At 49.6% G+C, this 25,785-nt stretch overlaps 1 protein-coding gene across 1 annotated transcript; it reads left to right on the top strand.

Moving 5' to 3' along the window:
• Positions 1–22,679: 22,679 nt before the first annotated feature.
• Positions 22,680–25,100, top strand: TBCC (tubulin folding cofactor C). The gene is made up of 4 exons (XM_049765207.1): positions 22,680–23,007; positions 23,152–23,459; positions 23,642–23,792; positions 23,905–25,100. Exons 1-4 carry the CDS (start codon positions 22,680–22,682, stop codon positions 25,098–25,100), a joined length of 1,983 nt encoding a protein of 660 aa, XP_049621164.1.
• The last annotated feature ends 685 nt before the right edge of the window (positions 25,101–25,785 follow it).

Here is a 25,785-nt window from a genome sequence, read left to right as displayed (position 1 = left end):
ACACCCATTATAGATGCACAGATTGGCTTTTAAGTGAAAATGATTCTTTTTGTTGTTGTTTGTGCTCATAGCTTCTTCCTGGCTCTGCATGCATGGATCATTCCTGGTGGTGCTGGGAGACCATATGTGGTGCTGAAGATTAAACCCGGGTCAGCCACAAGGCAACTGCCTTCGCCATTATGCTATCTCTTTGGTCTATGAGTCATTTTTTGAGGGGAGGTGGGGGTCACATCCAGAGGTGCTCAGGGGTTACTCCTGGCTCTGCACTCAGAAATCACTCCTAGCAGGCTCAGGGGACCATATGGCATGCCGGGAATCTAACTGGGGTCAGTCTGGGATTGGAAGCATGCAAAACAGACGCCCTAACACTGTGCTCTGGCTCTGGTCCCTCCATGAATCATTCTTGAGTAACCTCTATTTCATTTCCCCAACCCTGGGTCAAGTTATCAGGTATCCAATGAACTATACGTAGCAAGAACCTCCCAGTGCTCCTATTTATTCTCTTAACATTCTCTTCCTTAGAAGACATCTCTGCTGGCTTGTTCCCTGCTCAGATTCCTCTGATGGGTTCAGGCTCCAGCCCCAACTTCTATCACATCCCTCTGTACTCCTGACCACCCTTCTCTCTGGCCCCCACAGTGCTCCCACTCCTCAAATAGAGCTGCTGCCTTCCCAGGGCAGTGCCTCTTCTTTACTTGCATTCTTTTTTTTTTTTTTTTGGTTTTTGGGCCACACCCTGTGACGCTCAGGGGTTACTCCTGGCTATGCGCTCAGAAGTTGCTCCTGGCTTCTTGGGGGACCATATGGGACGCCGGGGGATCGAACCGCGGTCCGTCCTAGGCTAGCGCAGGCAAGGCAGGCACCTTACCTCCAGCGCCACCGCCTGGCCCCTTTACTTGCATTCTTTCCTGGCAGCACCCCTCCCCTTACACATTTCCTTCCGTCTTCTCTTTCACTCTTCCATTCTTTCCTCTTTTCTTCATTTTTCCATAGCATTTCACCCCTCCTTTATAACACACATTGCAGTTGATTTCTGACTATGGGTCTATCATCGGTCACGAGCTTCCAGGAGGCAGACTTTGCTTTCTTCACCTTTATATCTTCCCTCACCCAAGGACCCGAGCAGCTTCTTCGAGCAGTTATGCTCAAGGAACACTGAAGCACTATGGAGGGAGACACTACAGAAGCCTATGCTAGGGTGGGAGATAATAGGACCTCCACACAGGGTCATGAAATCAATTGCAGTGCATGGGTACAGGGCAAACAAATTATTTTGGACGTAAAAACGTGCAAATGAGGGTGCATCTAGTCTGCAGACAGCCAGGAGTAACCCCTGAGCACCGCTAGGTGTGGCCCAAAAACCAAAAAAAAATTGCCTCTGGTCTACTGCCATACCACCCTGAATGCGTCTGATCTCAGAAGCTAAGCAGGGTACAGCCTGGTTAGTACCTGGATGGGAGAAATCAACTCTGGCAGGCTCGGGGACCATATGGGATGCAGGAATCGAACCTGAATCCATCCTGGGTTGACCTCATACAAGGCAAAGGCCCTACAGCTGTGTTATCACTCTGTCCCCTCTTTTATATTTCCTAAGTAAAACTATTTTACTTCACTGTCAAAAAAAAAAAAAAAAAAGGAACTGCTTGGTTAAAAATAGAGAACTCCCCATAACCATTCCTAAAGCAATTGATTAAAAAGTGTTGGAATTTGGGGCCTGAGCAATAACACATCAGGGAGGGAATTTGTTTTGCATGCAGCCAGCCCTGGTTTGATCCCCGGCATCCCATATGGACCCTTGAGCCTGCCAGAAATGATTCCTGAGCACAGAGCCAGGAATAACCCCTGAGCACTACCAGATGTGGCTCCACCAATAAATAAATAAAAATTGTTGGAATTAATAAGCAAAAAGCCAGCCACGGGCCAGAGCAGCGGTGCAAGCGGTAAGGCGTCTGCCTTGTTGGCACTAGCCTAGGAAAGACTGTGGTTTGATGCTTCAAACCAAGCCAGGAGTGATTTCTAAGTGCAATGCCAGGAATAACCCCTGAGTGCCACCGGGTGTAACTGAAAACCAAAAAAAAAAAAAAAAAAAGGGCAGCCAGTTTTTCTCTCTTTTTTCCTTATGTTTGATTATTTAAACCTTTTATGCTATCTCTCCATTCCCATCTCTCACCTTTTTTTTTTTTTTTTTGGTTTTTGGTTTTTGGGCCACACCTGGTGGTGCTCAGGGGTTACTTCTGGCTGTCTGCTCAGAAATAGCTCCTGGCAGGCACAGGGGACCATATGGGACACCGGGATTTGAACCAACCACCTTTGGTCCTGGATCGGCTGCTTGCAAGGCAAACGCAGTTGTGCTATCTCTCCAGGCCCCCAAGGGTATGTTTTAATATTTTATCCCTTAAGGTATCATGTGAGTTTTTTTGTTTTTTAAATTTTGTAACAATGGCAAAACCCCCACCCACAATAACCATCAGTGTGGGTAAGCCAACCTCATTTTTGTTTCAAAATCATGGGATAGTTACTGTTTCATTCCTAAATATATCTTAACTAGTGTTGCAAAGAGAATAATTTTTTTTGGGGGGGGCCACACCCTGCGGTGCTCAGGGGTTACTCCTGGCTGTCTGCTCAGAAATAGCTCCTGGCAGGCATGGGGGACCATATGGGACACCGGGATTCGAACCAACCACCTTTGGTCCTGGATCGGCTTGGTCCTGGATCGGCTGCTTGCAAGGCAAATGCCGCTGTGCTGTATCTCTGGGCCCAATCGTGGTGTTTAAATAAAGATTTTTTTAAGAAATGGACTCAGTACCCAGGTTTCCTTGCTATTATCAGGTCATAATCACAGAAAAGACATTCTTTAAATATGTCAGTAAATATGCATGTGCCTAACATCATTAACAAAATTATCTTGGAGTTTTATTATAATAAAGGGAAATTTATATGTGTATAAATTATATATTTTATATAAAGAGGAATTTATAATATTTGTGAGCATTTATCTTATAAATTGATATATGCAATATACACAATCATCTATATGAATGATATAGAACATATGAAATAGGTACATATTATGCACCACGATGCTCTATATATTTGTGCACGTGTTGCCTCACACGTTATGTGCGTGCAGTCTACCCGCCTTTGAGCTACATCCCCAGCCATGCACTCTGACATTTTACATGCTACTTTCTATTTATCATTGGTTAAACCGCCAACCAGTAAGTGGATTTGATGACCTTATAGAGATAGAAACAACAGATTAAGGGCTGGAGAGATAGTAGAGACAGATGGGAAGGCACTTGCCTTGCAGGCAGCTGACCCTCATTTACTCCCTAGCACCACATATGGTTTCTCAAGCCAGGAGTCACCTTTTTTTTCCTCCCACCCCCAGGAGTCACTTTTAAGCACAGACAGAAGAACAACACCTGAGCACCAGGGGCGTAACCTAATCTATTCACACCAAAAAAATTATGATTTACAAAAATGGTTAGTATTTCACAGAAAAGACATCTCAAAGCAATGAATGAAATTTTACCTAAAATGGAAACTGTTAAAACTTCCAGCAAGGGGATGGAGTGGTGGCGCAGTCATTAGGGCATTTGCCTTGCATGCGATAACGTAGACCAGATTTCGGTCCAATCCCCGGCATCCCATATGGTCCCCCAAGCTAGGGGTGATTTCTGAGCACATAGCTAAAAGTAACTAGAGAGTCACTGGGTGTGACAGAAACAAAAACAAAAAAAGCTTCCAGCAAGAATTGAACATGAGCAATTTTAGGGTGAAGTAGGGGCTCATAGAGATAGTACAGTGGGTAAGACACTTACCCTGTATGTGGACAGCTTGAGTTTGAGCCCTGGTACCTCATAATGTTCCATGACTGCTGTCAGGCGTGATCCCAGAGCAGAGAGCCAGGAGTACGCCCTGACCACTGCTGTGTGTGACTCCATAAGAAACAAACAATTACTGAAAATAAATTTTTGCTGCCTTTATTTGGGGGGAGGATCACACCTGGCAGTGCTCAGGGCTTACTCCTGGCTCTATGTTCAGAAATCGCTCCTGGCAGGCTCGGGGGACATTTTGCTGCCTTTTTTTTTTTTTTTTTTGGTTTTTGGGCCATACCCGGTGACTCTCGGGTTACTCCTGGCTATGTACTCAGAAATCACTCCTGGCTCGGGGGACCATGTAGGATGCCGGGGATCGAACCGAGGTCTGTCCTGGGTCAGCCGTGTGCAAGGCAAATGCCCTACTGCTGGGCTATCGCTCAGGCCCCCTGCTGCCTTTTATTTTTTTTTCTTGAATGGAGCCATATTTTGTGATGCTCAGGGCTGACTCTTGGCTCTCCACTCAGGAATTATTCCTGGAGGGCTCACCTTACATGCTTGCCCTTTCTGAAGTGGAGAATACTGTGCATATGGTAGCTCTGGTCTCTGCCCCCAGTACTGCCTGGTCTTCACAGGTGACCCCAGCACTACCATGTGTGGTTCAAGAAATTAAAATTTATAATTATGTGCATAAGAAACATTGTTGGGTGCTGGAGCGATAGCACAGCTGAAGGATGTTTGCCTTGCACGTAGCCCAGTTAGATTCCTGGCACCCATAAGGTTCCCCGAGCCTGCCAGGAGCGATTTCTGAGCAAAGAGCCAGGAGGAACCCCTGAGCTGCCGGGTGGGACCCAAAAACCAAAGAAAAACAAAGAAGCATTGTTAGTAGTACTGTAAACTACAAAGTCTCAATAAATTTTTTAAATAGGGGCCAGGAAGGTGGCGCTAGAGATAAGGTGTCTGCCTTGTAAGCTCTACCAAGGAATGGACCGTGGTTCGATCCCCCGGTGTCCCATATGGTCCCCCCAAGCCAGGGGCGATTTCTGAGCACATAGCCAGGAGTAACCCCTGAGCGTCAAACGGGTGTGGCCCAAAAACCAAAAAAAAAAAAAAAATTTTTTTTAAATAGATTAAATTTTAAGAAGTACTTAATCTGGGGCTGGTGAGGTGGAGCTAGAGGTAAGGTGTCTGCCTTACAAGCGCTAGCCAAGGAAGGACCACGGTTCAATCCCCCCGAGTCCCATATGGTCCCCCAAACCAGGGGCAATTTCTGAGTGTTTAGCCAGGAGTAACCCCTGAGCATCAAATGGGTGTGGCCGGAAAAAAAAAGTATTTAATCTTAGGGGCTAAAGAGATAGTCAAGCGGCACTGGGTTTAATTCCTGGCATCCCATGAGCTTGTCCCACCTGGGTGGGAAGACCCTCTGGATTGGCCCCCTAACCCTACATGTGCTCCATCCATGGGGGTGGTCTTACTCTTCCCAATAAAGACTTCGGGTGAGAGATTTCTTCTGGTTTTGGCCCATAGCTTGCCTGTCTGCCTCCCAATGCCCTTTTGCCTGCTGGCAGACAGCTTGTAACAGAAGTTCCTGAACATGGTGAGGTGTGTCCCCCAAACAAACAACAATTCTCTCAAAATCGTAAGTCACTATTCCCCTAGTGATGAGGAAGAAAGACAGTGAGGCAAGAAAGATATTTTCCCTGCCCGGCACTGTGGTTCAGTGATACTGCCTGAATCACAACCGCTTGAGACCCTCAAACCACAACCCAGTGTGTGAGCACCACAACCAAGTGTTCCATCCCCAAAGGGTTCAATGAAGGGCAAGCCTCCTCACCAGCACAACACAAAAGAGCAACAAAGGGGCCGGAGTGACAGCATAGCCGTAGGGCGGTTGCCTTGCAGGCTGCCAACCCGGATGGACCTGGGTTCAATCCACAGTATTCTATAAGTTCCCAGAGCCTGCCAGGAGCAGTTTCTGAGAGCATAGCCAGAGGTAACCAGAGCGCTGAGGGGTGTGGCCCCAAAACTAAACAATAAAAGCTACCAAGGGAAGGGGGAAGGAATAGGAGATCCAGAACTGAAGGGCCCCCATAAAACTCAGAGCCTTCCATAGTTCAAACAGGAGCTCTCCCACTAGAGCTATAAATTCTTCCCTTGACCATGATTGTATCTTTAAAAGACTCTGACATTTGTTGTTGCTTCACATGACTTCCCCTCTGGGCAAAGTTACCAGGAAGGTGGCATGAGATCCCATCAGGAAAAGTGTGCACTCACTCCTACTGTTTCCACTGATAAGAAACATTATTATTTGGCCAGAGCAACAGTATAGTGGGAAAGGCATTTGTCTTGCATGTGGCCAACCTGGGTCCAATCCTCAGCGCCTCAAATAGTCCGGAGTCTGCTAAGAGTGATACCTGAGGGATCCGGAGCAATAGCGTGACAGGTGGGGCATTTTGCCTTGCACACAGCAGACCCGGATTGGATCCTCAGCATCCCATATGGTCCCCCAAGCACCGCTAGCAAAGACCCCAGAGTACAGAGCCAGGAGTAACACCTGAGCACTGCTAGGTGTGGCCCAAACAACAACAACAACAACAACAACAAAGTGATTCCGGAGTACAGAGCCAGAAGCAAGTCCTGAGAACTGCTGAGTACAGCCCTAAAATCAATTCAATATTATTATAAACTAGAATTCTATTTTTCTTTCTTACATTTGTTTGTTTGGGGGGGTCACACCCGGCTGCGCTCAGGGGCTACTCCTGGCTCTATGCTCAGAAATTGCACCTGGCAGGCTCAGGGGACCATATGGGATGCCGGGATTTGAACCACTATCCTTCTGCATACAAGGCAAATGCCTTACTTCCATGCTAGCTCTCCGGCCCCATGTTTGGTTTGGTTTTGAAGTGATTCCTCGTAGTCTTCTGTGGAGCATGGGGTGCTGGAGATGAGATCTCCCATATGCAGACGTGTTCAAACCCTCTGAGCCACCTCTCCACTACCTACACTGGGGTTTCAGGATGCCTGAACTGAGCATCTCATTCATTCACCCACATGGATGTGAGATGCCCTTGCCAGACAAAATGCTGTAATGCTGAGACTGGACAGAGTTTAAAAAAAAAAAAAAGAGGGGCCGGGCGGTGGCGCTAAAGGTAAGGTGCCTGCCTTGCCTGTGCTAGTCTTGGACGGACTGCAGTTCGATCCCCCGGTGTCCCATATGGTCCCCCAAGCCAGGAGCAACTTCTGAGCACATAGCCAGGAGTAACCCCTGAGCGTTACCGGATGTGGCCCAAAAATCAAAAAAAAAAAAAAAAAAGAAAAAGAACTGTGGGCACAGCCTGTGTAGCCTTCCATCAAATAAGGGTTCAGATATGTAGAGAAACCTTGTTCCCCAGATAAATATAATATGGAAATGTTTCACTCTCTAATCAGAAAAGCCAGGGAAATTCAGACCAACTGTCTGTCCAATGGAAAAGTCTACAGACACATGTTGCAAAAGAAAAGTGAAAAGAAAAGACAGGAGGTGGGTCCGATTGCCACAGTTGTTGGCACTGAATGAAGTGTCATGAAAACAAAACCATCACATAGCCTTGCTTTTCCTTAGGCCAGTTTTTAGTTGTTATTCAAATATTAAAGAGTTTCTCAAGGCTTGCCAGCACCTTCTTACTAGAATCTTTCGGTTTTTCTTTGCAATACGGTTTACCTGTAGGTTCTGCCCAAATTACCCCCAGAACCACAGAATTAGCTGTCCTAGAACTATTCAAGGGCCTTCCCTTTCCCACTCCTGCATTTCTCCCTCCTTCCTTTCCCTTTCCCTTTTTCTCTTTCCTCTTCCCTCTCCTTCCCTCCCCTTTCTTCTCCTTCCTTCTCCTTTGCTTTTGCCATACCAAACACTGCTCAGGGGCTACATCCAGCTCTGTGCATGGGTTGCTCCTGGTGGTACTTTGTGCAACAACAGGGAATAAACACAGCCTCTTGAATGTCAAGCACGCTTTGAGCTCTTTGAGCCCTCTCTCCCTCTAAGATCTCGCCCACTCTCTCCTCCCCTTTCTTCCTCTCTCTCTCCTCTCCTCCTCTACTCTATCTCCTCTCCTATCCCTACCCTACCCTCCTCTGATTTTTGGGCTACATCCAGCTACTCTCAGGGAACCACTCCTGCTGGGCTCAAAGAAACACATGGGATTCTAGAGATCAGTACTGTGCAGATTCCACCCTTCTAGAGCCCTTTCTTAGCACAACAACTTTGGCTGCCTCCCCTTCCTCACCTTCAGGGAGGGCTGAATAGTACAAAGGGCTAAGTGTCCTGTTGACCTGAAGGCAGGAAGGAAGGGCTCCTTGTGGAATCTGGCCTATACTTGACAATTCAGAAAGATATCTTATTTTATATCCAACAATCTAAGCATTCGTGTACCTTTTTCATACCCACATGTTATAGTTATAGGGGGAAACAGTTCTGAGAGATTAGGTGGCTTACACAAAGTTACAGAGCAAATAAGCGGGACCTGGTTCCTTTCTACCACATTCACGTCTTACACATGACACAGGAAAGGATTTTTTGGGGGGTGGGGCACACCCGGAAGCACTCGGGTTACTCCCGGCTCTGTGCTCAGAAATCACTCCTGGCAGGCTCGGGGGGCCATATGGGATGCTGGGAATAGAACCTGAGTCCATACTGGTTTGGCTGTGTGCAAGGCAAATGCCCTACAACTGTGCTATCACTCTAGTCCCACATTTTTGCCCACACCCAGTGGTGCTCAGAGCTTACTCCTAACTCTGTGCTAGGGATCACTCCTGGCAGGGTTCAGAGGATAATATGAACTACCAGGATCAGATTTTGGTTGGCCACATGTAAAGCCAACTGTACTAGCTCTCCAGCCAGACACAGACAAGTTGTAAAAGAGCTATTTGCTCTTTAATAGGAAAAATGTTTTTGTTTGTTTGCAACCTGGTGGTCCTCAGGGGTTACTCCTGACTCTGTACTCAGGAATTGCTCCTGGTGGTACTCAGGGATCATATGGAATGCCAGGGATTGAAACCAGGTCTGCCTCATGCAAGGCAAACACCCTAATCACAGTACTATTACTCTGGCCCCTACAGGAATAAAATTTAAATTACTCTTTGGGGCCGGAGAGATAACATGGAATTAAGGCATTTGCCTTGCATGCAGAAGGACGGGGGTTTGAATCCTGGCATCCCATATGGTTCCCCGAGCCTGCCAGGAGCGATTTCTGAGCATAAGCCAGGAGTAACCCCTGAGCGCTGCTGGGTGTGACCCCCCCCAAAAAAAAAATTACTCCTAAAACTAATTTAGGTGTCTGACTGTGTATGTACCTCGTTTGATCTTAAGATACAATAGCTTATGCACCTCTTTAACTAGCCAACATTCATGCTGAGCAGCTCAGCAAAACCCTCCTTTATCCTATTGTACTTCCTCCACTCCTTACCCTAGAAATATGAATGATATTCATATTAATGTATAATAGGTAAGGCACTTGCCTAGCATGTGGTCATCCCTGGTAGATTCCTACCACCAATATTGTCCCCCAAGTACATCCTTAGTAAGCCTTGAGCACCAGCAGATGTGGTCCCAAAACAAAACCAAAACTAAAAGATAAATTTTGGGGGGGCCAGAGCAGTGGTACAGTGGTAGGGCATTTGCCTTGCATGCAGCTGACCTAGGATGAACCGCGATTCTATCTCCCTGCGTCCCATATGATCCCCCAACCCAGGAGTGATTTCTGAGCACATAGTCAGGAGTAACCCGAGTGTCACCAGGTGTGGCCCAAAAACCAAAAAAAAAAAAAAGATAAATCTTGAGTCTAGAGCAGGAGTGGTGAACACACGGCTCTCAAGCTGCATGCAGTTTCTGGCCAAAATGAATGCGGCTCTTTGCCTCTTATCATTATTTTGTATACTGTGGCTCTTTGCCAAGTTTGGATTTTGTTCTGCTGCTTCTGAGGAGGGACCTCTGAGGAGAGATCTCTGAGCTAGTCCCGCCCCCAGGCTGTGTCTCCCCTCTCCCATCCCTCGGAAACAACTGCACGGGCCAGCGAGCACGAGGGGTGGGGGACGGGACCCGTGTGTCACATGTTGTGTCACATCTTGCTGTTAGTTCTTAGTGTGGAGGACGCAGCACACCCTTACCATCACTGCAGGATTTTCACCCTCACTCAAAATGGCAAAATGCAATATGTGTTTAATATATTATTGTTAAAATTAGATGCTTTTGTGTGAGTGTCTGTTTTGGCAGGTCACTGCGTGGTGTGGCTCTCTGACTCTCACAGTTTAAAATTTTGGCTCTTTGTGTCGAACTTGTTCGCCACCCCTGGTCTAGAGAAACAGTACACCGCATTTGCCTTGTGTGCAGCTGACCCAAGTTGAATCTTCAACGTGGTTTAGGGTATTCTGAGCATAAAACCATAGTTTTAGATAGTGCCCAACCCCTCTTCACACCACCACCACCACCACCACCACCAACAACAACAACAGTGCTTTCCTGGAGAGAGAATACATGGATTAAAGTAGCTGATCGTGGTTCAATCAAGGGCACCACATATGATCCCTGAGCCAGATCTAGGAGTTATCTATGAGCATTGCTTGTGTGGGGAAGGAAGAAAGGAAGGGATGGAGGGATTTTTCTTACTCTTAAAATATTTTTGAAATTTATTTCTTTGTTATTGATCGGGGGGGGGGGGGCGTCTATACTCAGTAATGCTCAGGGGCTATACCTGGCTTTGCATTCAGGAATCATTCTTGGTGGTGCTTAGATGACCAGATGGGATACTGGGAAATGAACCTGGATCAGCAATAAATAAGGCAAGTTTCCTATCCATTGTGCTATTGCTCCAGCCCCTCCCTTTTTTAAAAGCTGGGATCAATGCACAAAGGTCCATTGATCTTGATGAACAAAGGTCATTGATCTTAAAGACCTTGATATCAGACCCGAAACCATAAGGTATATAAAACCATAGGTAGGTAAAACGTTCTATGACATTGAGACTAAAATAATCTTCAAGGAGGAAACAGCACTCTCCAAACAAGTGGAAGCAGAGATAAACAAATGGGACTATATTAAGCTGAGAAACTTCTGCATCTCAAAGGAAATAGTGCCTAGGATACAAAAGCTACCCACAGAATGGGAAAAAAAGATTCACCCAATACCCATCAGACAAAGGGTTAATATCTAAGATATACAAGGTACTGACAAAATTTAACAAGAAAATATATCTAACCTCATCAAAAAATGGGAAGAACTGAACAAACACTTTGTCAACGAAGAAATACAAATGGCCAAAAGGCACATGAAAAAATGTTCCACAACATTAATCATCAGAGAGATGCAAATCCAAACAACGAGGTGCCATCTTACGCCACAGAGACTGGCACACATCACAAAGAACAAGAACAATCACTGCTGCCGGGGATGTGGAGAGAAAGGAACTCTCATTCACTGCTGGTGGAAATGCCACCTAGTCCATCCCTTATGGAAAACAATATGGAGATTCCTCAAAAAACTGGAAATTAGGGGCCGGGCGGTGGCGCTAAAGGTAAGGTGCCTGCCTTGCCTGCGCTAACCTTGGACGGACCGCGGTTCGATCCCCCGGTGTCCCATATGGTCCCCCAAGCCAGGAGCAACTTCTGAGCACATAGCCAGGAGTAACCCCTGAGCATCAAACGGGTGTGGCCCAAAAAACAAAAAACAAAACAAAAAAACTGGAAATTGAGCTCCCATATGATCCAGCTATACTACTCCTAGGGATATACCCTAGGAACAAAAAAATATAATTCAAAAATCCCTTCCTCACACCTATATTCATTGCAGCGCTATTTACAATAGCCAGACTCTAGAAACAACCAAGATGCCCTTCAACAGATGAATGGCTAAATAAAGTGTGGTATATGTACACAATGGAATATTATGCAGCCGTCAGGAGAGATGAAATCATGAAATTTTCCTATACATGTATGTACATGGAAACTGTTATGGTGAGTGAAATAAGCCAGAGGGAGAGAGACACACACAATACTCTCACTGATCTTTGGGCTTTAAGAAAAATAAGACATTATTGTAATAATGCCCAAAGATGAGAGCTGGAAAGACCAGCTCACGATATGAAGCTCACCACAAAGAGTAGTGGTGCCGTTAGAGAAATAACTACACTAATAACTACCATGACAATGTTAATGAGTGAGGGATGTAGAAATCCTGTCTCAAATACAGGCAGAGGGTGGGCGTGGAGGGAGATCGGGGGCAGTGGTGGTGGTAATGTTGCACTGGTGAAAGGGGGGGTGTTCTTTGTATGACTGAAACCCAATTACAATCATGTTTGTAATCACGATGTTTAAATAAAGACATTATTAAAAAATAAAAAAACTGGGGCCAGCATGGTGGCGCTAGAGGTAAGGTGTCTGCCTTGCCAGCGCTAGCCTAGGATGGACCAAGGTTTGATCCCCCAGCGTCCCATATGGTCCCCCAAGCCAGGAGCAACTTCTGAGCGCATAGCCAGGAGTAACCCCTGAGCATCACCAGGTGTGGCCCAAAAACCAAAAACTAAAAAACAAAAAACTGGGGTCACACCCAGGGGTGTTCTGGGGCTACTGTGGTGCATGTACTAGCAGGAATTAAATCCAGAGCTTTTTACATACAAGACGTCCTAATTTTCTTTCTTTCCTTTTTAGTTTTTGAGCTATACCCAGTGATGCTCAGGGCTTACTCCTGGCTCTACACTTAGGAATCACTTCCAGAGGTTCTTAGGGGATCGTAAGGGGATGCCAGGGATCAAACTCCAGTTGCTTGCATGCAAAGCAAGCACTTTACACTGTATTATCACTCCAAACCCAGCAGATCCTCGTTTTCTAAGGACATCCCCACACCCCAATCCATTTGTAATCATAGTCCTAAGAGACGTTTTGCTTCCAACCCAAACCCTCATCGATGAATCATCAACTGAGGAAGCATTTACGGGGCACTTCAGCTATACCTCCAGGCACTGTGCAAAGGCTACAGCATAGAATAGAATCAATCCCGACCTGCAGAAGCCCAAGCTGCACAAAAAAATCTGTAAACAGATACCGACTTCACAGTCTCATAAACACTCACCCCAGGAGAGTGCAGGCAAACTTCCCAGAACAGGAGGTGTGTGGAGCAGGTCTCGAAAGAGGCAGGTGCCCTGTCATGAAGAGAAGAGAAAGCAGAGGATGACGGGCTGTGGAACTAAGTTGCCAGCAGCAGGTCCCAAAAGGATCCAACAGCTCTCTCTCTGGAACCTGTTTCTCCAGTTCCCCGTCTCAGGTGCTGAGATCACCTCAAGCTTTGACCACTTGAACCACTCGCCCTCCTGTTCTCCTCGGTCCCTCTGGTCTCCTGCTGAACTTCAGACATTTCCTCTTCTTCCCCTCTTCTCACCCCTCACTGCAGTTTCCTTCCACTCTCTTTTACTCTACGTGTGTGGAGCATCCAGATTGAGCCTTTGTTACAAGAAAGATAATCGGATCCTGTCATCACCCTGCTGCAATTGTTCAGGAGCTCCCAGTGTCTTCAAGATTAACCTAAAATTTCCAAATAGGGGCTGGAGAGGTAGGACAGACTGTGGGTGCGTACACTGCATGTGGCCCACTGAAGTTCGATCCCCAGCATCACTCCCCAGGAGTGATCCCTGAACAGAATCGGGAGTAAGCCCTCAGCACAGGCAGGTATGGCCCCAAAAGTAAACAAACAAAAAATACAAAACAACCAAAAAAAAAAACCCACAACCAAAAAATCCTTCCAAATGGGTGTTGGTCTTTTTTTTTGTTGTTATTGTTGTTGTTGCTGTTTTTGGTTGTTTTTGTTTTGTTTTGTTTTTTGGCTTTTGGGTCACACCTGGCAGCACTCAGGGATTACTCCTAGCTCTATGCTCAGAAATGGCTCCTGGCAGGCTCGAGGGACCATATGAGATGCCAGGATTCGAACCACTGTCCTTCTGCATGCAAGGTACATGCCTTACTTTCATGCTATCTCTCCAGCCCGGGTCTTGGTCTTGAAGGGGGCAAGAGAGGTTGTGGGGAGGTGGTCTAAGTTCAAATCTGATTCCTACCTCCAGTTTCAATGTGCCTTAGTTTCCCTAACACAGTGGTTTACAACCCTAGTTGCTCTGTCCCTGGGGAATCTGTCACAGCTGGGTGTGAGTGTAGGGTACAGTGGTCACTCCCAGAACGCTTGGCCTTGCCAATGCCGGATTCTGGGCATTGACAAACCATCCTGTTCCTCCTTACATAACACCACTACTGTGTGGAATTCTAAGTTTGACATCTGGCCTCCTGCGAAGCAGGTGTCTAGTGCTTGGTCTGGACATGATGAGTGGAACATGGAAATGCAGTGTTGGAGCCACAGTGCTTGGAACCCCCAGATTCACCCTTATGGGCTGGGACATAATTCAGTGCTGGAGATGAAACTTGGGGCCTCGTGCATGCAAAGGCATGTGCTTCAGCCCTTTGAGCTATTTCCTTGGCCCCTGGAGTTTTTAAATATATATCACTGTACATGCTGGAGAGAGAGTACAGCAGGCAGGGCGCTCGCAGTGTGCGGTAGGCAGACCTGTGTTTGATCCCTGATATCCAATATGGAACCTTAAGCACAACTAGGCATAAGCCCTGAGCACCACCAGGTGTGGCCTCAAAAACAAACAGGAAATAAACCACAATGGAGATGCTGCAGAGATACTACAGGGTTTAGAGCTGAATCCTCCAAACCCTGCTAGGAAAGAGCCATGAACACAAGCCAGTAGTCTGTCCTGAGCATTTTTGGGTGTGACCCAACAACAATCAAACACTATTTCACTGCAAAGGTCCAACTGCTGAAGATGCTGCATAGGCTACTCAAAGGGAGACCAGACCCTAAATACCAGGATGCTGCCCAGACCCTAGGGGTACAAATTTATGATTGCAGGTGGCAGTCTCTGGGCTATAGCGTCCTGTCCTTTCAGATTCCCTGTGCACCTGGCAGAAGGACAAGGCTCAGTATTACAACCACTGACTCAGAATTCCAGCCACTGCAGGTGGAGCCAAGGAGGCACATGAGTGGAAGCACATGCTTGGCAACTTCCCCCAGGGAGAGAACCTGGCTGCCCCTAACACATGAGCTCAACCCACGGAACTCTCCCTGGCCCAGGAAACTGGAAGACTTTTATATATATTTTTTCTTTCTGGATTACCCAGGGGTTACTCCTGGCTTTACAGCAAGAATCACCCCTGGTGGTGCTTGGGCAGGGGTCTCAAACTCGCAGCCCGTGGGCCGTTTGCGGCCCTCCGTACAACATTTTGTGGCCCTGCCCTAGAGGAATCATTTTTTGTTTTGTTTGTTTTGTTTTAGTTGTTTGGGTCACACACCCCCAATGTTCAAGGCTTACTGCCGACTTTGCCTCCTGCGGCCCCCAGGTAAATTGAGTTTGAGACCCCTGTTTGGGTAATCATATATGACAACATATGTCACCTCCTGCAAAGCACAACCAATGGTATGAATCCAGATCATTGTAACAATGAAGAGAAGGGAGGAAGTAAGATACAAATGAATTTAAAAGAGAAAGACAAGGTTCAGGGAGAAAGTACAGTGGGTAAGGTATTTTGCCTTGCATTCAGCCAACCTGGGTTTGATGCCTGGGACCTCATTTTAGTCCCCAAATAATCTTATTTAAATGTGCCAAGAGTACATGGGTACCACAAATGTATGAACAAAGGAAATGTATGAACACTTATACAATAACTTCCAAAAAGTGAAGGTTAATTAGTTCACTTTCCCCTCCCATTTCCCTTATGGTTAAGAAAAGTCTCTGCGGGGAGGGGGCAGAATAAAAAAGAAAAGAAAAGAAAAGAAAAGTCTCTGCTAACCTAGAATTTTTTTTTTTTTTTTTGGTTTTGGGGCCACACCCGGCGTTGCTCAGGGGTTACTCCTGGCTGTCTGCTCAGAAATAGCTCCTGGCAGGCACGGGGGACCATATGGGACACCAGGATTCAAACCAACCACCTTTGGTCCTGGATCGCTGCTTGCAAGGCAAACACCGCTGTGCTATCTCTCTGGGCCCCTAACCTAGAATTTAAACAAAAAAAGGAACATGGAAACTTTTGCAAAAAGAAAAAAAATCATAAAGGAAAAGAAATGTTTTCCTGCTCAGATGGGACTTCTTCCGAGGCACCTAGTTAGGAGGCATGCTGAGTAGTGGAGAAACATAGCTTTAGGGTGTTTGAGTAGGGGCCACTTGGGGCTTTCTTCTGGAAATGGTTCAGGAGCCCTGCCAGGAGAGATCCCTGAGCATAGAATCAGAAGTAGGCCTTGAACACTCACTGTCGGTGTGTGTGTGTGTGTGTGTGTGTGTGTGTGTGTGTGTGTGTGTGTGTGTGTGTGTGTGTGTGTGTGTGTGTGTGTCTTAGCTGGTTAAACATCATTCCCTACTTAGAATTCAGCTTCATTTACTAAAACACTCCAACCCAGCCCCATTCTCTGGTTCTCATACTGAGTCAGGATACATCATTGATCTCAGCACCAACAATTTCCCGCAGTCCAGTGATACAGCAGAGAGGGGACAGTACTACTTACAATTATGCATCTAGTTCACTGAGTTTGTGAGCTGAAGGTGCCCATCTGCAGGCTCACCAAAAGTCTGTCACTTACCCAACAACCAGCCCAGACCTGGCCCTCGCCAAGAAAGCACTAATTGCACAGGCAAAATACACAGAGGTAATGAAAGGACAATAGAAAGGCCAGGTCCTTTCATTCAGCTGCTACTGGGATGGACCTGGCCCTCCCAAACATTCGATGAAGACAGAAGGTCGAGAAAGGGAGACCACCAATAGCTCCCAGGAATCTTGTCCATGGAAAAGGCAAGCTCCAAAAAGGTGGGGCTGCAGTGATAGTACAGCGGGTTGGGCACTTGCCTTGCATACAGCCAGCCTGGGTTTAATCCCCAGCACCCCATGTGGTCCCCTGAGCACTCCAAGGGAGATATTCAAACAGAACCAGGAGTAAGCCCTGAAAACTGCCAGGTGTAGTCCAAATACAAAACAAACAAAAAAACCTATAAAAGCCAGAAAGATCATTAGATAAGGCATTTGCCTTGTACACGGCCAACTTGGATTCGATCTCCTGAGCATGGCTAGGTGTGATCCCTGAGCACAGGACCAAGAGTAACCCCTGAAAGAGGCTTTGAAATAAGTCTTGGGACCTCCAATCACTCAGGCTGGTCACTCTGCATTACAGTGCATACACTGTGGCTTTGAAACCTTTCTCTGCTTGCCATGTGCATCTAGCTCAGGTGTCTGATACTGACTCTGGGGAACTGGGGACACACACACACACACACACACACACACACACACACAAGAGCCACTGCTGAACAATAGATAACAATGAGCGGGTGCTCCAGAGTGTAGAGGGCCAGAAGTGGCCATGGTGGGAGGAACCTGTGCTGGTTGGGAAGGGCTAACATTGACGCTAAGGATTTGGAATGGGGTAGGATAGGGGAGGGGAGGGGAAGATAGGGTAGAAGAGAGGAGGGGAGGGGAGGGGAGAAGAGTGGAGGGGAAAGGAGAGGAGGGGAAGGGAGGGTCCGGCGAGGTGGCGCTAGAGGTAAGGTGTCTGCCTTGCAAGCGCTAGCCAAGGAAGGACACAGTCCGATCCCCCGGCGTCCCATATGGTCCCCCCAAGCCAGGGGCAATTTCTGAGCGCTTAGCCAGGAGTAACCCCTGAGCATCAAACGGGTGTGGCCTGAAAAAACAAAACAAAACAAAAAAAAAGAGGAGGCAAAGGGAAGAGAGAAGAGGGAGGGGGAGGGGAAGGGAAGGGAGAGGAGAGGAGAGATCTTGCAGACAGCCTTGGGAAATGTGGGGGAGAGACAGAGACAGAGAGACAGAGACCCTGCAGAGAGCCTTGGGAAATGAGGGGCTATTCTTTCCTGCAGAGGGTGGTGAATGTCCTGGGAGTCAGGGCAGATAAGGGCATCATAAAAGCTTGGACTCATAAGGCAGGGGAGAAGGCTCAAAGGCTGAAGCTCATTCTTTGTACACAGCAGCCCAGGGTTCAATCACCAGCACCACATGATCTCAAGCACCACCAGAAGCAACCACCAAACACATAATCATAAGTAACTCCTGGCCACTGACCAAATGTGGCCCCTAAACCAAAAAGTAATAGAGGTAGGGAGCTAGTACAGCAGGTTAAGAACTTGCTTTGTACACAGCCTACCCAGATTTGATCCCTGGCTCTGCATCAGGCATCCAAGTCTGCCAGGAGTGATCTTAGTATGCAGCGAGGAGTAAACCCTAAGCACAACAGGGGGTACCCCCAAAAAAGAAAAGAGTAGATTGGTGGTTACCAGAGGTAGGAGATAAGAGATTTTGGGGAGGAGGAAGAAATGGAAAGACAAGGTCTGAGCAATAGTAGAGTGGGCAGGACACTTGCCTTGCACACAGCTGACCTGGATTCAGTCTCCAGCACCACATATGGTTGGTCCCCCAATCCCTGCCAGGAGTGGTCTCTGTGCTCAGAAACAGGAGTGAGCACAGGAGTGAGCCCTGAGCATGTCAGGGTGTGGCCAAAAAACAAACAACAATAAAAAAAAAAGGAAATGGGGAGATGTGGACCAAAGGACATGAACTTCCAGTTAAAAGATAAAAAAAAAAGTCAGGGGACCTAATGCCCAGTATGCACAGTTATTGTTTCTTAAAGCTTTTGTTTCAAATGTGGTTGACACATCTGATATTAAGAACTGAGGCCACAAAGTCTCACTGTCTTAGAAAATTTGTGTCAATGTTCAGACAATACTGTAATAGAGAAAACATTCCTTCTCCTGGCTAAGGCTAATCCTTAACCTTGTATTTTGGGTTTCTTGCTTTCTAAGGGAAACCTTTCCTGTACCCCCTATGTGTTCTGAAAACCAAAATGCACCTTCCTTCCATCCGCAGAGTCCCTGCCTAGACCATTCCCCATCAGACTTTTGCCACCTGCAATCACACCCCACCCCATCCCATTTCCCTATGCCTACCCACAACCCCCTTCTGACCCAGCTCTCCAAAAAATCACCGGGGGGGCCAAAGAGATAGTACAGAAGGTAAGGCTCTTGCCTTGCATATGCTCAACCTTGGTTTGATTCCCAGCATCCCACATAGTTTCTCAAGCACTACCAGGAGTAATTCCTGAGTGTGGGGCCAGGAGTAAACCCTCAGCACTGCAGGATATGGCCCCCCAAATTTTAATTAAAAAAAGCCCTGAATGCTATCGGGTATGACCCCCCCAAAAAAAAGAAAGTTAAAAACCAAAAATTCACCAGGGACTGAGCCCACACTGCCAGAAGATTCTCTCAGCAGTCTCTCTTCCTCCTCAGAGCCTTCACTGACCTCCCAGAAAAGTCAAACCTTCCATCAGCCAGTGGCCCCCAGGCTCTTTCCTCTGCAACACTGGTCAGTGGTCACTGTTACTATTTGACACGTTTGTGTGACTATTGGCTTCCTGAGGCCTTCTCTGGAGGAGCTGGCTCCGTATCCGTCTACTCTCACCTTGCCAGCCTAAAGGCTTTGCTTGCTCAAACTGGCCATTTCAGGTGCCATTGACATAGCTCCAAAATGCGATTCCTGGAATGCCACCATGGAGTTCTGGAGGTCCCTAAGCATGACTGGGGTGGCCCACGTGACCTTCAACAAAGTGGCCCATCTACTGAACTGTCCCACTGAGCTCCACAAGTGCCCGTGCCTCCCCCTCAGTTCCCAGAACTGCTTGGGAGACTAAATAGATTTCAGACAAAAACTAAATGCACACAAGGATGTGTCTCAGTGGTAAAGCAGAGGACTTGGATGTGGAAAGCCTCAGTTAGATCCCCAACCACTGAAAAATCAAACCAAATTTTGGGGAGCAGCAGGTAAGACCTTTACTTTGCATGCAAATGACATGGGTTCAATCTCCCCATATTGTATTCTTTTTTTTTTTTTTTTTTGGTTTTTGGGCCACACCCGTTTGACACTCAGGGGTTACTCCTGGCTATGTGCTCAGAAATCGCCCCTGGCTTGGGGGGACCCTATGGGACGCCGGGGGATCGAACCGCGGTCCTTCCCTGGCTAGCGCTTGCAAGGCAGGCACCTTACCTCCAGCGCCACCTACCCGGCCCCCAGCCCATATTGTATTCTTGGCCCATCAGGAGTGATCACGAAATGAAGAGCCAGAAGGAGTAGCTGTGAGAATAGCTGGATGTGTCCCAAAAACAAAACAAGAAAAAACAAACCAACTAAAAAGGAATTAAAATGAAGGGGTCCAGTCTGGGCCAGGCATTAAGTGTACTACAATGAAAACAGTTTCAGAGAAGTAAAGGGTGCTAAAGGGTAGAAGAAAGTCAGGGGGAACAAGAAGGACCTGCTCCTGATCTGTTTCCCAGACCAATCTGGAACCTTCACACGGGGAATAAGGGCCTCATCATAGTTGTCAGCATTTATTGTTTTTCTATCAGATAAGCCACCTGAGTTGCCAAGGTAGGTAACTTGGAACCTGGCAAACCAAAGGTATTTCAGGTTAGTTTTAAAGTCTTTCTTTTCCAAGATGACTGGGAGATGCACAGGGAACCTTCCCTTTGGCCTAGAGAAACTAGAAATTGGGCCTGGTTCTTTGCCTAAGTGTGTTGGCATCTCCCCTTGCAGAGTCCCTGACAATTCCCAACCATGGCACAGGCCTATTCTGGGTGTCTAAATCTACCCCAAAACTTCAGTTTTTCTTAAAGGCTTTTTTGCTCCTTGGCTATTGATTTCCTATGAGCTTTTCACTACACAGGTAGTATCAATTCATGTCATGGAAAATATCAACAAAGGGGCTGGAGGGAGATATGGGTTAAGATTCTTGCCTTGCGTGCAGCTGACCCTGGTTCAATCCTTGGCACTACATATGGTCCTCTGAACATCACCAGGAATGATCCCAGAGCACAGAATCAGGACTAAGCCCTGAACACTGCATAATGCATCCATACACCAAATCAAATCTTTAAAATCTAGCTAGCACAGAACAGAACTGCAATCAGCAAAATCCAGACTGTGGGAAATGACTAATGAATCAGTTTTATTTTTTCTAACAAAATGATAGAGGGGGAGGAAAAAGTGATCAGGAACACATTAATTAGATACATTGTCTATTTAACATATGCTATTGGTTTGGATTCTTCTTGTGGGGGGGCATACTTGGCGATGCTCAGAGATTACTCCTGGTTCTACACTCTGGAATTACTTCTGGTGGTGTTTAGGGGAAACATGGGATACTGGGGCTTGAACCCACACTACCACGTGTAAGACAAAAGTCCTAAATGCTGTACTATCACTCCACTTATGTTTTTTGGGCCATACATACCTGGCTGCATTCTGGAAACAAATCCAGATGGAAAATGTTCCAGACCATTGTTAACTCTCTAGTTTCCTAAGAAATTTACATACAGAGTCTAAACTTGGCTTTTGGGACATTTATGTTGAGATATATCATCCTCTGTGGCCTTCAGAACAGGCACTTACCTCTAAGGAGTGGGATCCATTTCAAGGATGCACACTAAATGGTCTATCTCAAATGTCAGAAAGATGAAATTCAGAACAAAATACCACATCCATGCCTAGCTCACCTGCCTTAACTTGCTTGAGGCTACAAAGAAATGGCCCATCAAGCCATCCTGATCATACCTCTGATCCCTATCATTTCCACTCAGTCCTAGCCAGTCTCCAAGCCCAGAGACTACCTATTTCTGCCCTCTATTGCTCACAAAACTTTTGCCAAGTTTATTAAAATGTTCAGAAACCTGCAAAATCAACTGGAGTCTTCCAAAACCTATTAAAGGGCAGAAATGTAAGAAAATAAAAACTAGTGTTTTAATTTTGGGGCCACCCAGTAATGCTCTGGGCGTTACTCAGGAATCACCACCCCTGGCAGGTTCAGGGATTCATATGTGATCTCAGGATGAAACCCAGGTCAGCTGTGCGCATGGCAAGCTTACCCTACCTTCTGTAAACTTACCCTACCTGTTATAGCTCTGGCTCCAGAAATGAAATTCTTCAAAGGAGCTGAAGACATTCTATTACACTTCTGATTGGAATACCCTAACCACCCACAGAAAAATTCAGTATGGCTAATAACAAAATGCTACCTCACTCCAGTGGCACACTTCACATCCTTTTGGACGAGAAACAAATTACTGTCTTAATGTGTCTAGGACAAGTTCAACTATTGCTCTTTTTCAGGGAAGCAGGTCAGGTTTTCCCCTCTGGCCAAAGGAGCCTTCCCTAAGGCTTCCCTGATGAAATCAACGCTGCACAAAATAAAGCAGCTCCCCTTCGTGACCTGGGCGAGATAACCAGCCGGAAAGATAGCATGGAGATAGGGCGTTTGCCTTTCGTGTAAGAATCCCATATGGCATCCCATAGGATCCCCCCCTTGTGCCTGCCAGGAGCGATTTCTGAGCTTAGAGCCAGGAGGAAGCCCTGGGCGCTGCCGGGTGTGACCCAAAAACCAAAATAAATAAATAAAAGCAAAAACAATCGATCATCCCAAAGCCTCCTCTAGCTAGCTCAAGGCACAGAGACCGAAAATGACAGCCTGGGAACTGCAGCACCCCATTTCTATCCGGTGCAAGAGGCTCACCTGACCCTCAGCAGCCCTCCCCATGGAGAATCTGCCAATCCCCATGGAGGATTCAAGGCCTGTGCTGATTTTCAGCAGGGGGAAAATCGACGTTTTAGTGGTTTGACTTGGGGTTCAATGGGAAGGCAAGGAGGAGCGTGAGTGAGCTGCGGAAACCTGGGGCCCACTTCATTCTCCAGGCTCCTCCCCTCTTTTTTCCCTTTTATTTGGCATCCGCCGGCAGGGCTGGCAGGGCCATGGCAGGGGACGGGTTCGCAGGCGGCCAGACCCCCAATTCTGAACGCTGGACGCCTCAAGGCCTCCCCACAGCCCGGGGCTGGCCCGGCGGGGAGGGAGGACAGGCGGACGGGCACCCCAGGCCGCTCCGGGCTCCGAGGCCGCCGCACTCCCTTCCGGCGACAGATCCCTCCCTTCGCTCCGGCCCCCCAAAAGGGCGCAGACGCTTCCTAGGGCCGGGGGTGGTCAGCCCAGAGCGGCCGGCGGTGCGCACCCCGAGGGAGGCCGCAGAGTGGCTGTGGGACAAGGGAGTGGACGGGAGGAAGAGGAAGAGCTCCGGCTGCAGCCGTATTAGGGCCCCCCGATAAATACAAAGCGGCCCTCCAAAAATGTTTGGGTTCCTTAGCCTCCCCTCGGCCCCACCCCGACGCCCTGGGAAGGCGACTGTGGGGAGGAGGAGCCCAGGTTTCCTCCGCGCTCTCCCGCCCTCAGCCAGAGCTGCCCGAGGGGCTTCAGCAGGGACCCCCAACCCGGGTGGGGTGCAGGGTGGGCGCAGGTGTTGGGGGCGAGCGGAGGGACGGGGCAAGGCGTGGCGGGAAGCAGGCGGAAAACGAAAGCGGAACGACCAGACCCACCCGGAGCGCCACGCCAACCGCTCCCCAGCCAGCTGTGCCAGCTGCGCCAGCTGTGGCCGCGGCCCGAGCCCGGCTTCCTTCCCGAGGCTCCCCGCCCCCACCCGCCGGCTCCCGCGCCGCGACCCGTCCCCTCCCCCGCCCGCCCCTCCCCCACCGCCCCCTCGGGCCCGCCGGGGGGGAGGGGCGGCCCGCGCGCGTCGAACCTCGTCCTGATAAACAAACCCACATGTGCAGCGGCCGCCGCCGCAACTCACCCCACAGGCCCGGATGGAGCGTCCTGCCCCTTTAAGAGGAAAAAAAAAAAAGAGAGACGGGCGCCCCTCCCCCACCCCGCCTGCCTCCACCAGGAAGCAGCTGCGTCGTCTCTCCTCCCCTCAGCGCCGCCCGCCCCGCCCCACCCCGCGCCCCGTGACCACGCCCTCCTTTGGGCTCCGCCCCCGAGGGCTGCCGAGGAGCCAATGGGCGAGGAGCACCGGAACGAGGCTGCGCCGCTTTACAGTCCGGCCCCTTTACAAGGAGGAAAAAAAATAAAAAGGAGCTTCCTCCCTCCCCTACCGCGCCGGTCGTCTCTCCGCCCCTCTTTTGGCCACGCCCCCTGTGGCTGTCGAAGAGCCCATGGGAGCCAATGGGACTCCGCCCCCGAGGTCTCCCGAGGAGCCAATGAGCGAGGAGAAGCGGAACGAGGCTGCGTGGCGTCATCGCGGCGGCGTTGGCGGGAAGCGGCTCTTTGGGTGGCAGCGCGCGCGGCCTGAGGAGAAAGCCGGGCGTCTTAAGATGGACGCCGCCGCCGCCGAGAGGAACGGGCAGGACGCGGAGTCCCCGCGGGCGCGGAGGCCGGTGCCGGAGCGGCTGCAGAAGCGCGAGCAGGAGCGGCTGCAGGAGGCGGAGCGGCGGAAGCAGAGCCGGCGGGCCCAGGAGGTGGCGGAGGAGAAGCGCGACTTCTTCGCGGCCGCCTTCGCCCGCGAGCGCGCGGCGGCGGAGGCGCTGCTGCGGGGCGGCGAGGCCGAGACGGAGACGGAGGCGGAGGCGGAGGCGCGGCTGGAGGCGGCGGGCGCGCGGCTGCAGGCGCTGCAGAAGCTGGTCAACGACGCGCTGCGCTTCGTGGCGGCCTACGACGTGCGGCAGGCGCAGGAGGCGCTGGCCGGGCTGCAGGCCGCACTGGCCGAGCGGCGCCGCGAGCTGCGCCCCCGGCCGCGCTTCACCTTCCGGAGCCGCAGGCGGGAGGCGGCGGCGGCCCCCGGCGAGGCCCCCAGCGAGCCCGGCCCCAGCCCCGCGGGCCCCCTCGCCCGCCTCGCCCTCGACGCCCCCGACGCCTGCGGCTTCTCCGGCCTGCGGGCGCAGCGCCTGCACCTGGGCCCCGAGGAGCTGCGGCAGCGCCCCGTCGTGCTGAGCGAGCTGACGGACTGCAGCGTCCGGCTGCGCGGGAACCCCAACAGCCTGCGCCTGAGCCGCGCCCGCCGCTGCACCGTGCTCTGCGGGCCCGTGTCCACGTCGGTGTTCCTGCAGGACTGCAGCGACTGCCTGGTGGCCGTGGCCTGCCAGCAGCTCCGCGCGCACGCCTCGGCCGACACGCGCCTCTTCCTGCACGTCACCAGCAGGGCCGTGGTGGAGGACTGCCGCGGCATCCGCGTCGCGCCCTTCGCCTGGACCTACCCCGGCCTGGACGCCGACTTCGCGGGCTCCGGCCTCGACCGCGCCCGGAACCACTGGGACCAGGTGGACGACTTCAACTGGCTGGCCCGCGACGCCCCGTCCCCCAACTGGAGCGTCCTGCCCGAGGACGAGCGCGAGCTCCCGTCGGACTGAGTGGACGGCCAGATGCTGTCCCGTGACTTGCACTTCCATTGAAGACTTGAGGGCCCATGTAATAAATACAACGAATGGCCGCGCCGACACCAGGAGCTTTGACTACGTTGATGCTGCTATAAAGAAAAAAACAGAACCCCTGGAGGCGCTTACACGCCCTACTTCGCCTCTCACTGATTTACTTAGTCACAGAGGGCCTGGGGAGTGCAATGGGAACTTGGGGCCCCCTAATTGAAATCGCCTGGCAGTCTCTGGCACTTTCTGATAGGCTCCGGGAGCACCGATCGAAGCCCAAAAGCGGGACCTGGCTCAGCCTATACCAGGGGAGCGGATCTGCTAGTCCCTGAATTTCTCCGTCCTGGAGGATTTGGGGGAGACGTCCGCTCTGCTGGCTTGTACCATTCCCGCTGCAGCTGTCAAAGGGCCAACCCCCTCCGTGTGCTGTGGCTTCGGGTAGATATTGGAGACCGCTGCGGCTTTCTGTGTCCCTCTCCAGCCCCCCTACACACTAGCTCCCCACCTGACTTTGCTGGTTTAGGTTTCACTCGGTGTCTTTTGGTGTTAACTTGTATCTGTGACCTCCAGGGCCTAAGGGAAGGAAGGGTTTTGAGATGTGTGCAAACATCCGGAGAAGGGCTGGCAATACACCCGAAGCTGTCCAAATAAAAGCTGCTGCAAGATTTCA

The sequence above is a fragment of the Suncus etruscus genome, chromosome 18 (genome assembly GCF_024139225.1).
Source record: "Suncus etruscus isolate mSunEtr1 chromosome 18, mSunEtr1.pri.cur, whole genome shotgun sequence".
Taxonomy (NCBI): Eukaryota; Metazoa; Chordata; class Mammalia; order Eulipotyphla; family Soricidae; genus Suncus; species Suncus etruscus.
The sequence above is the reverse complement of the archived record's forward strand: the minus strand, read 5'-3'. Positions and strand labels throughout refer to the sequence as shown.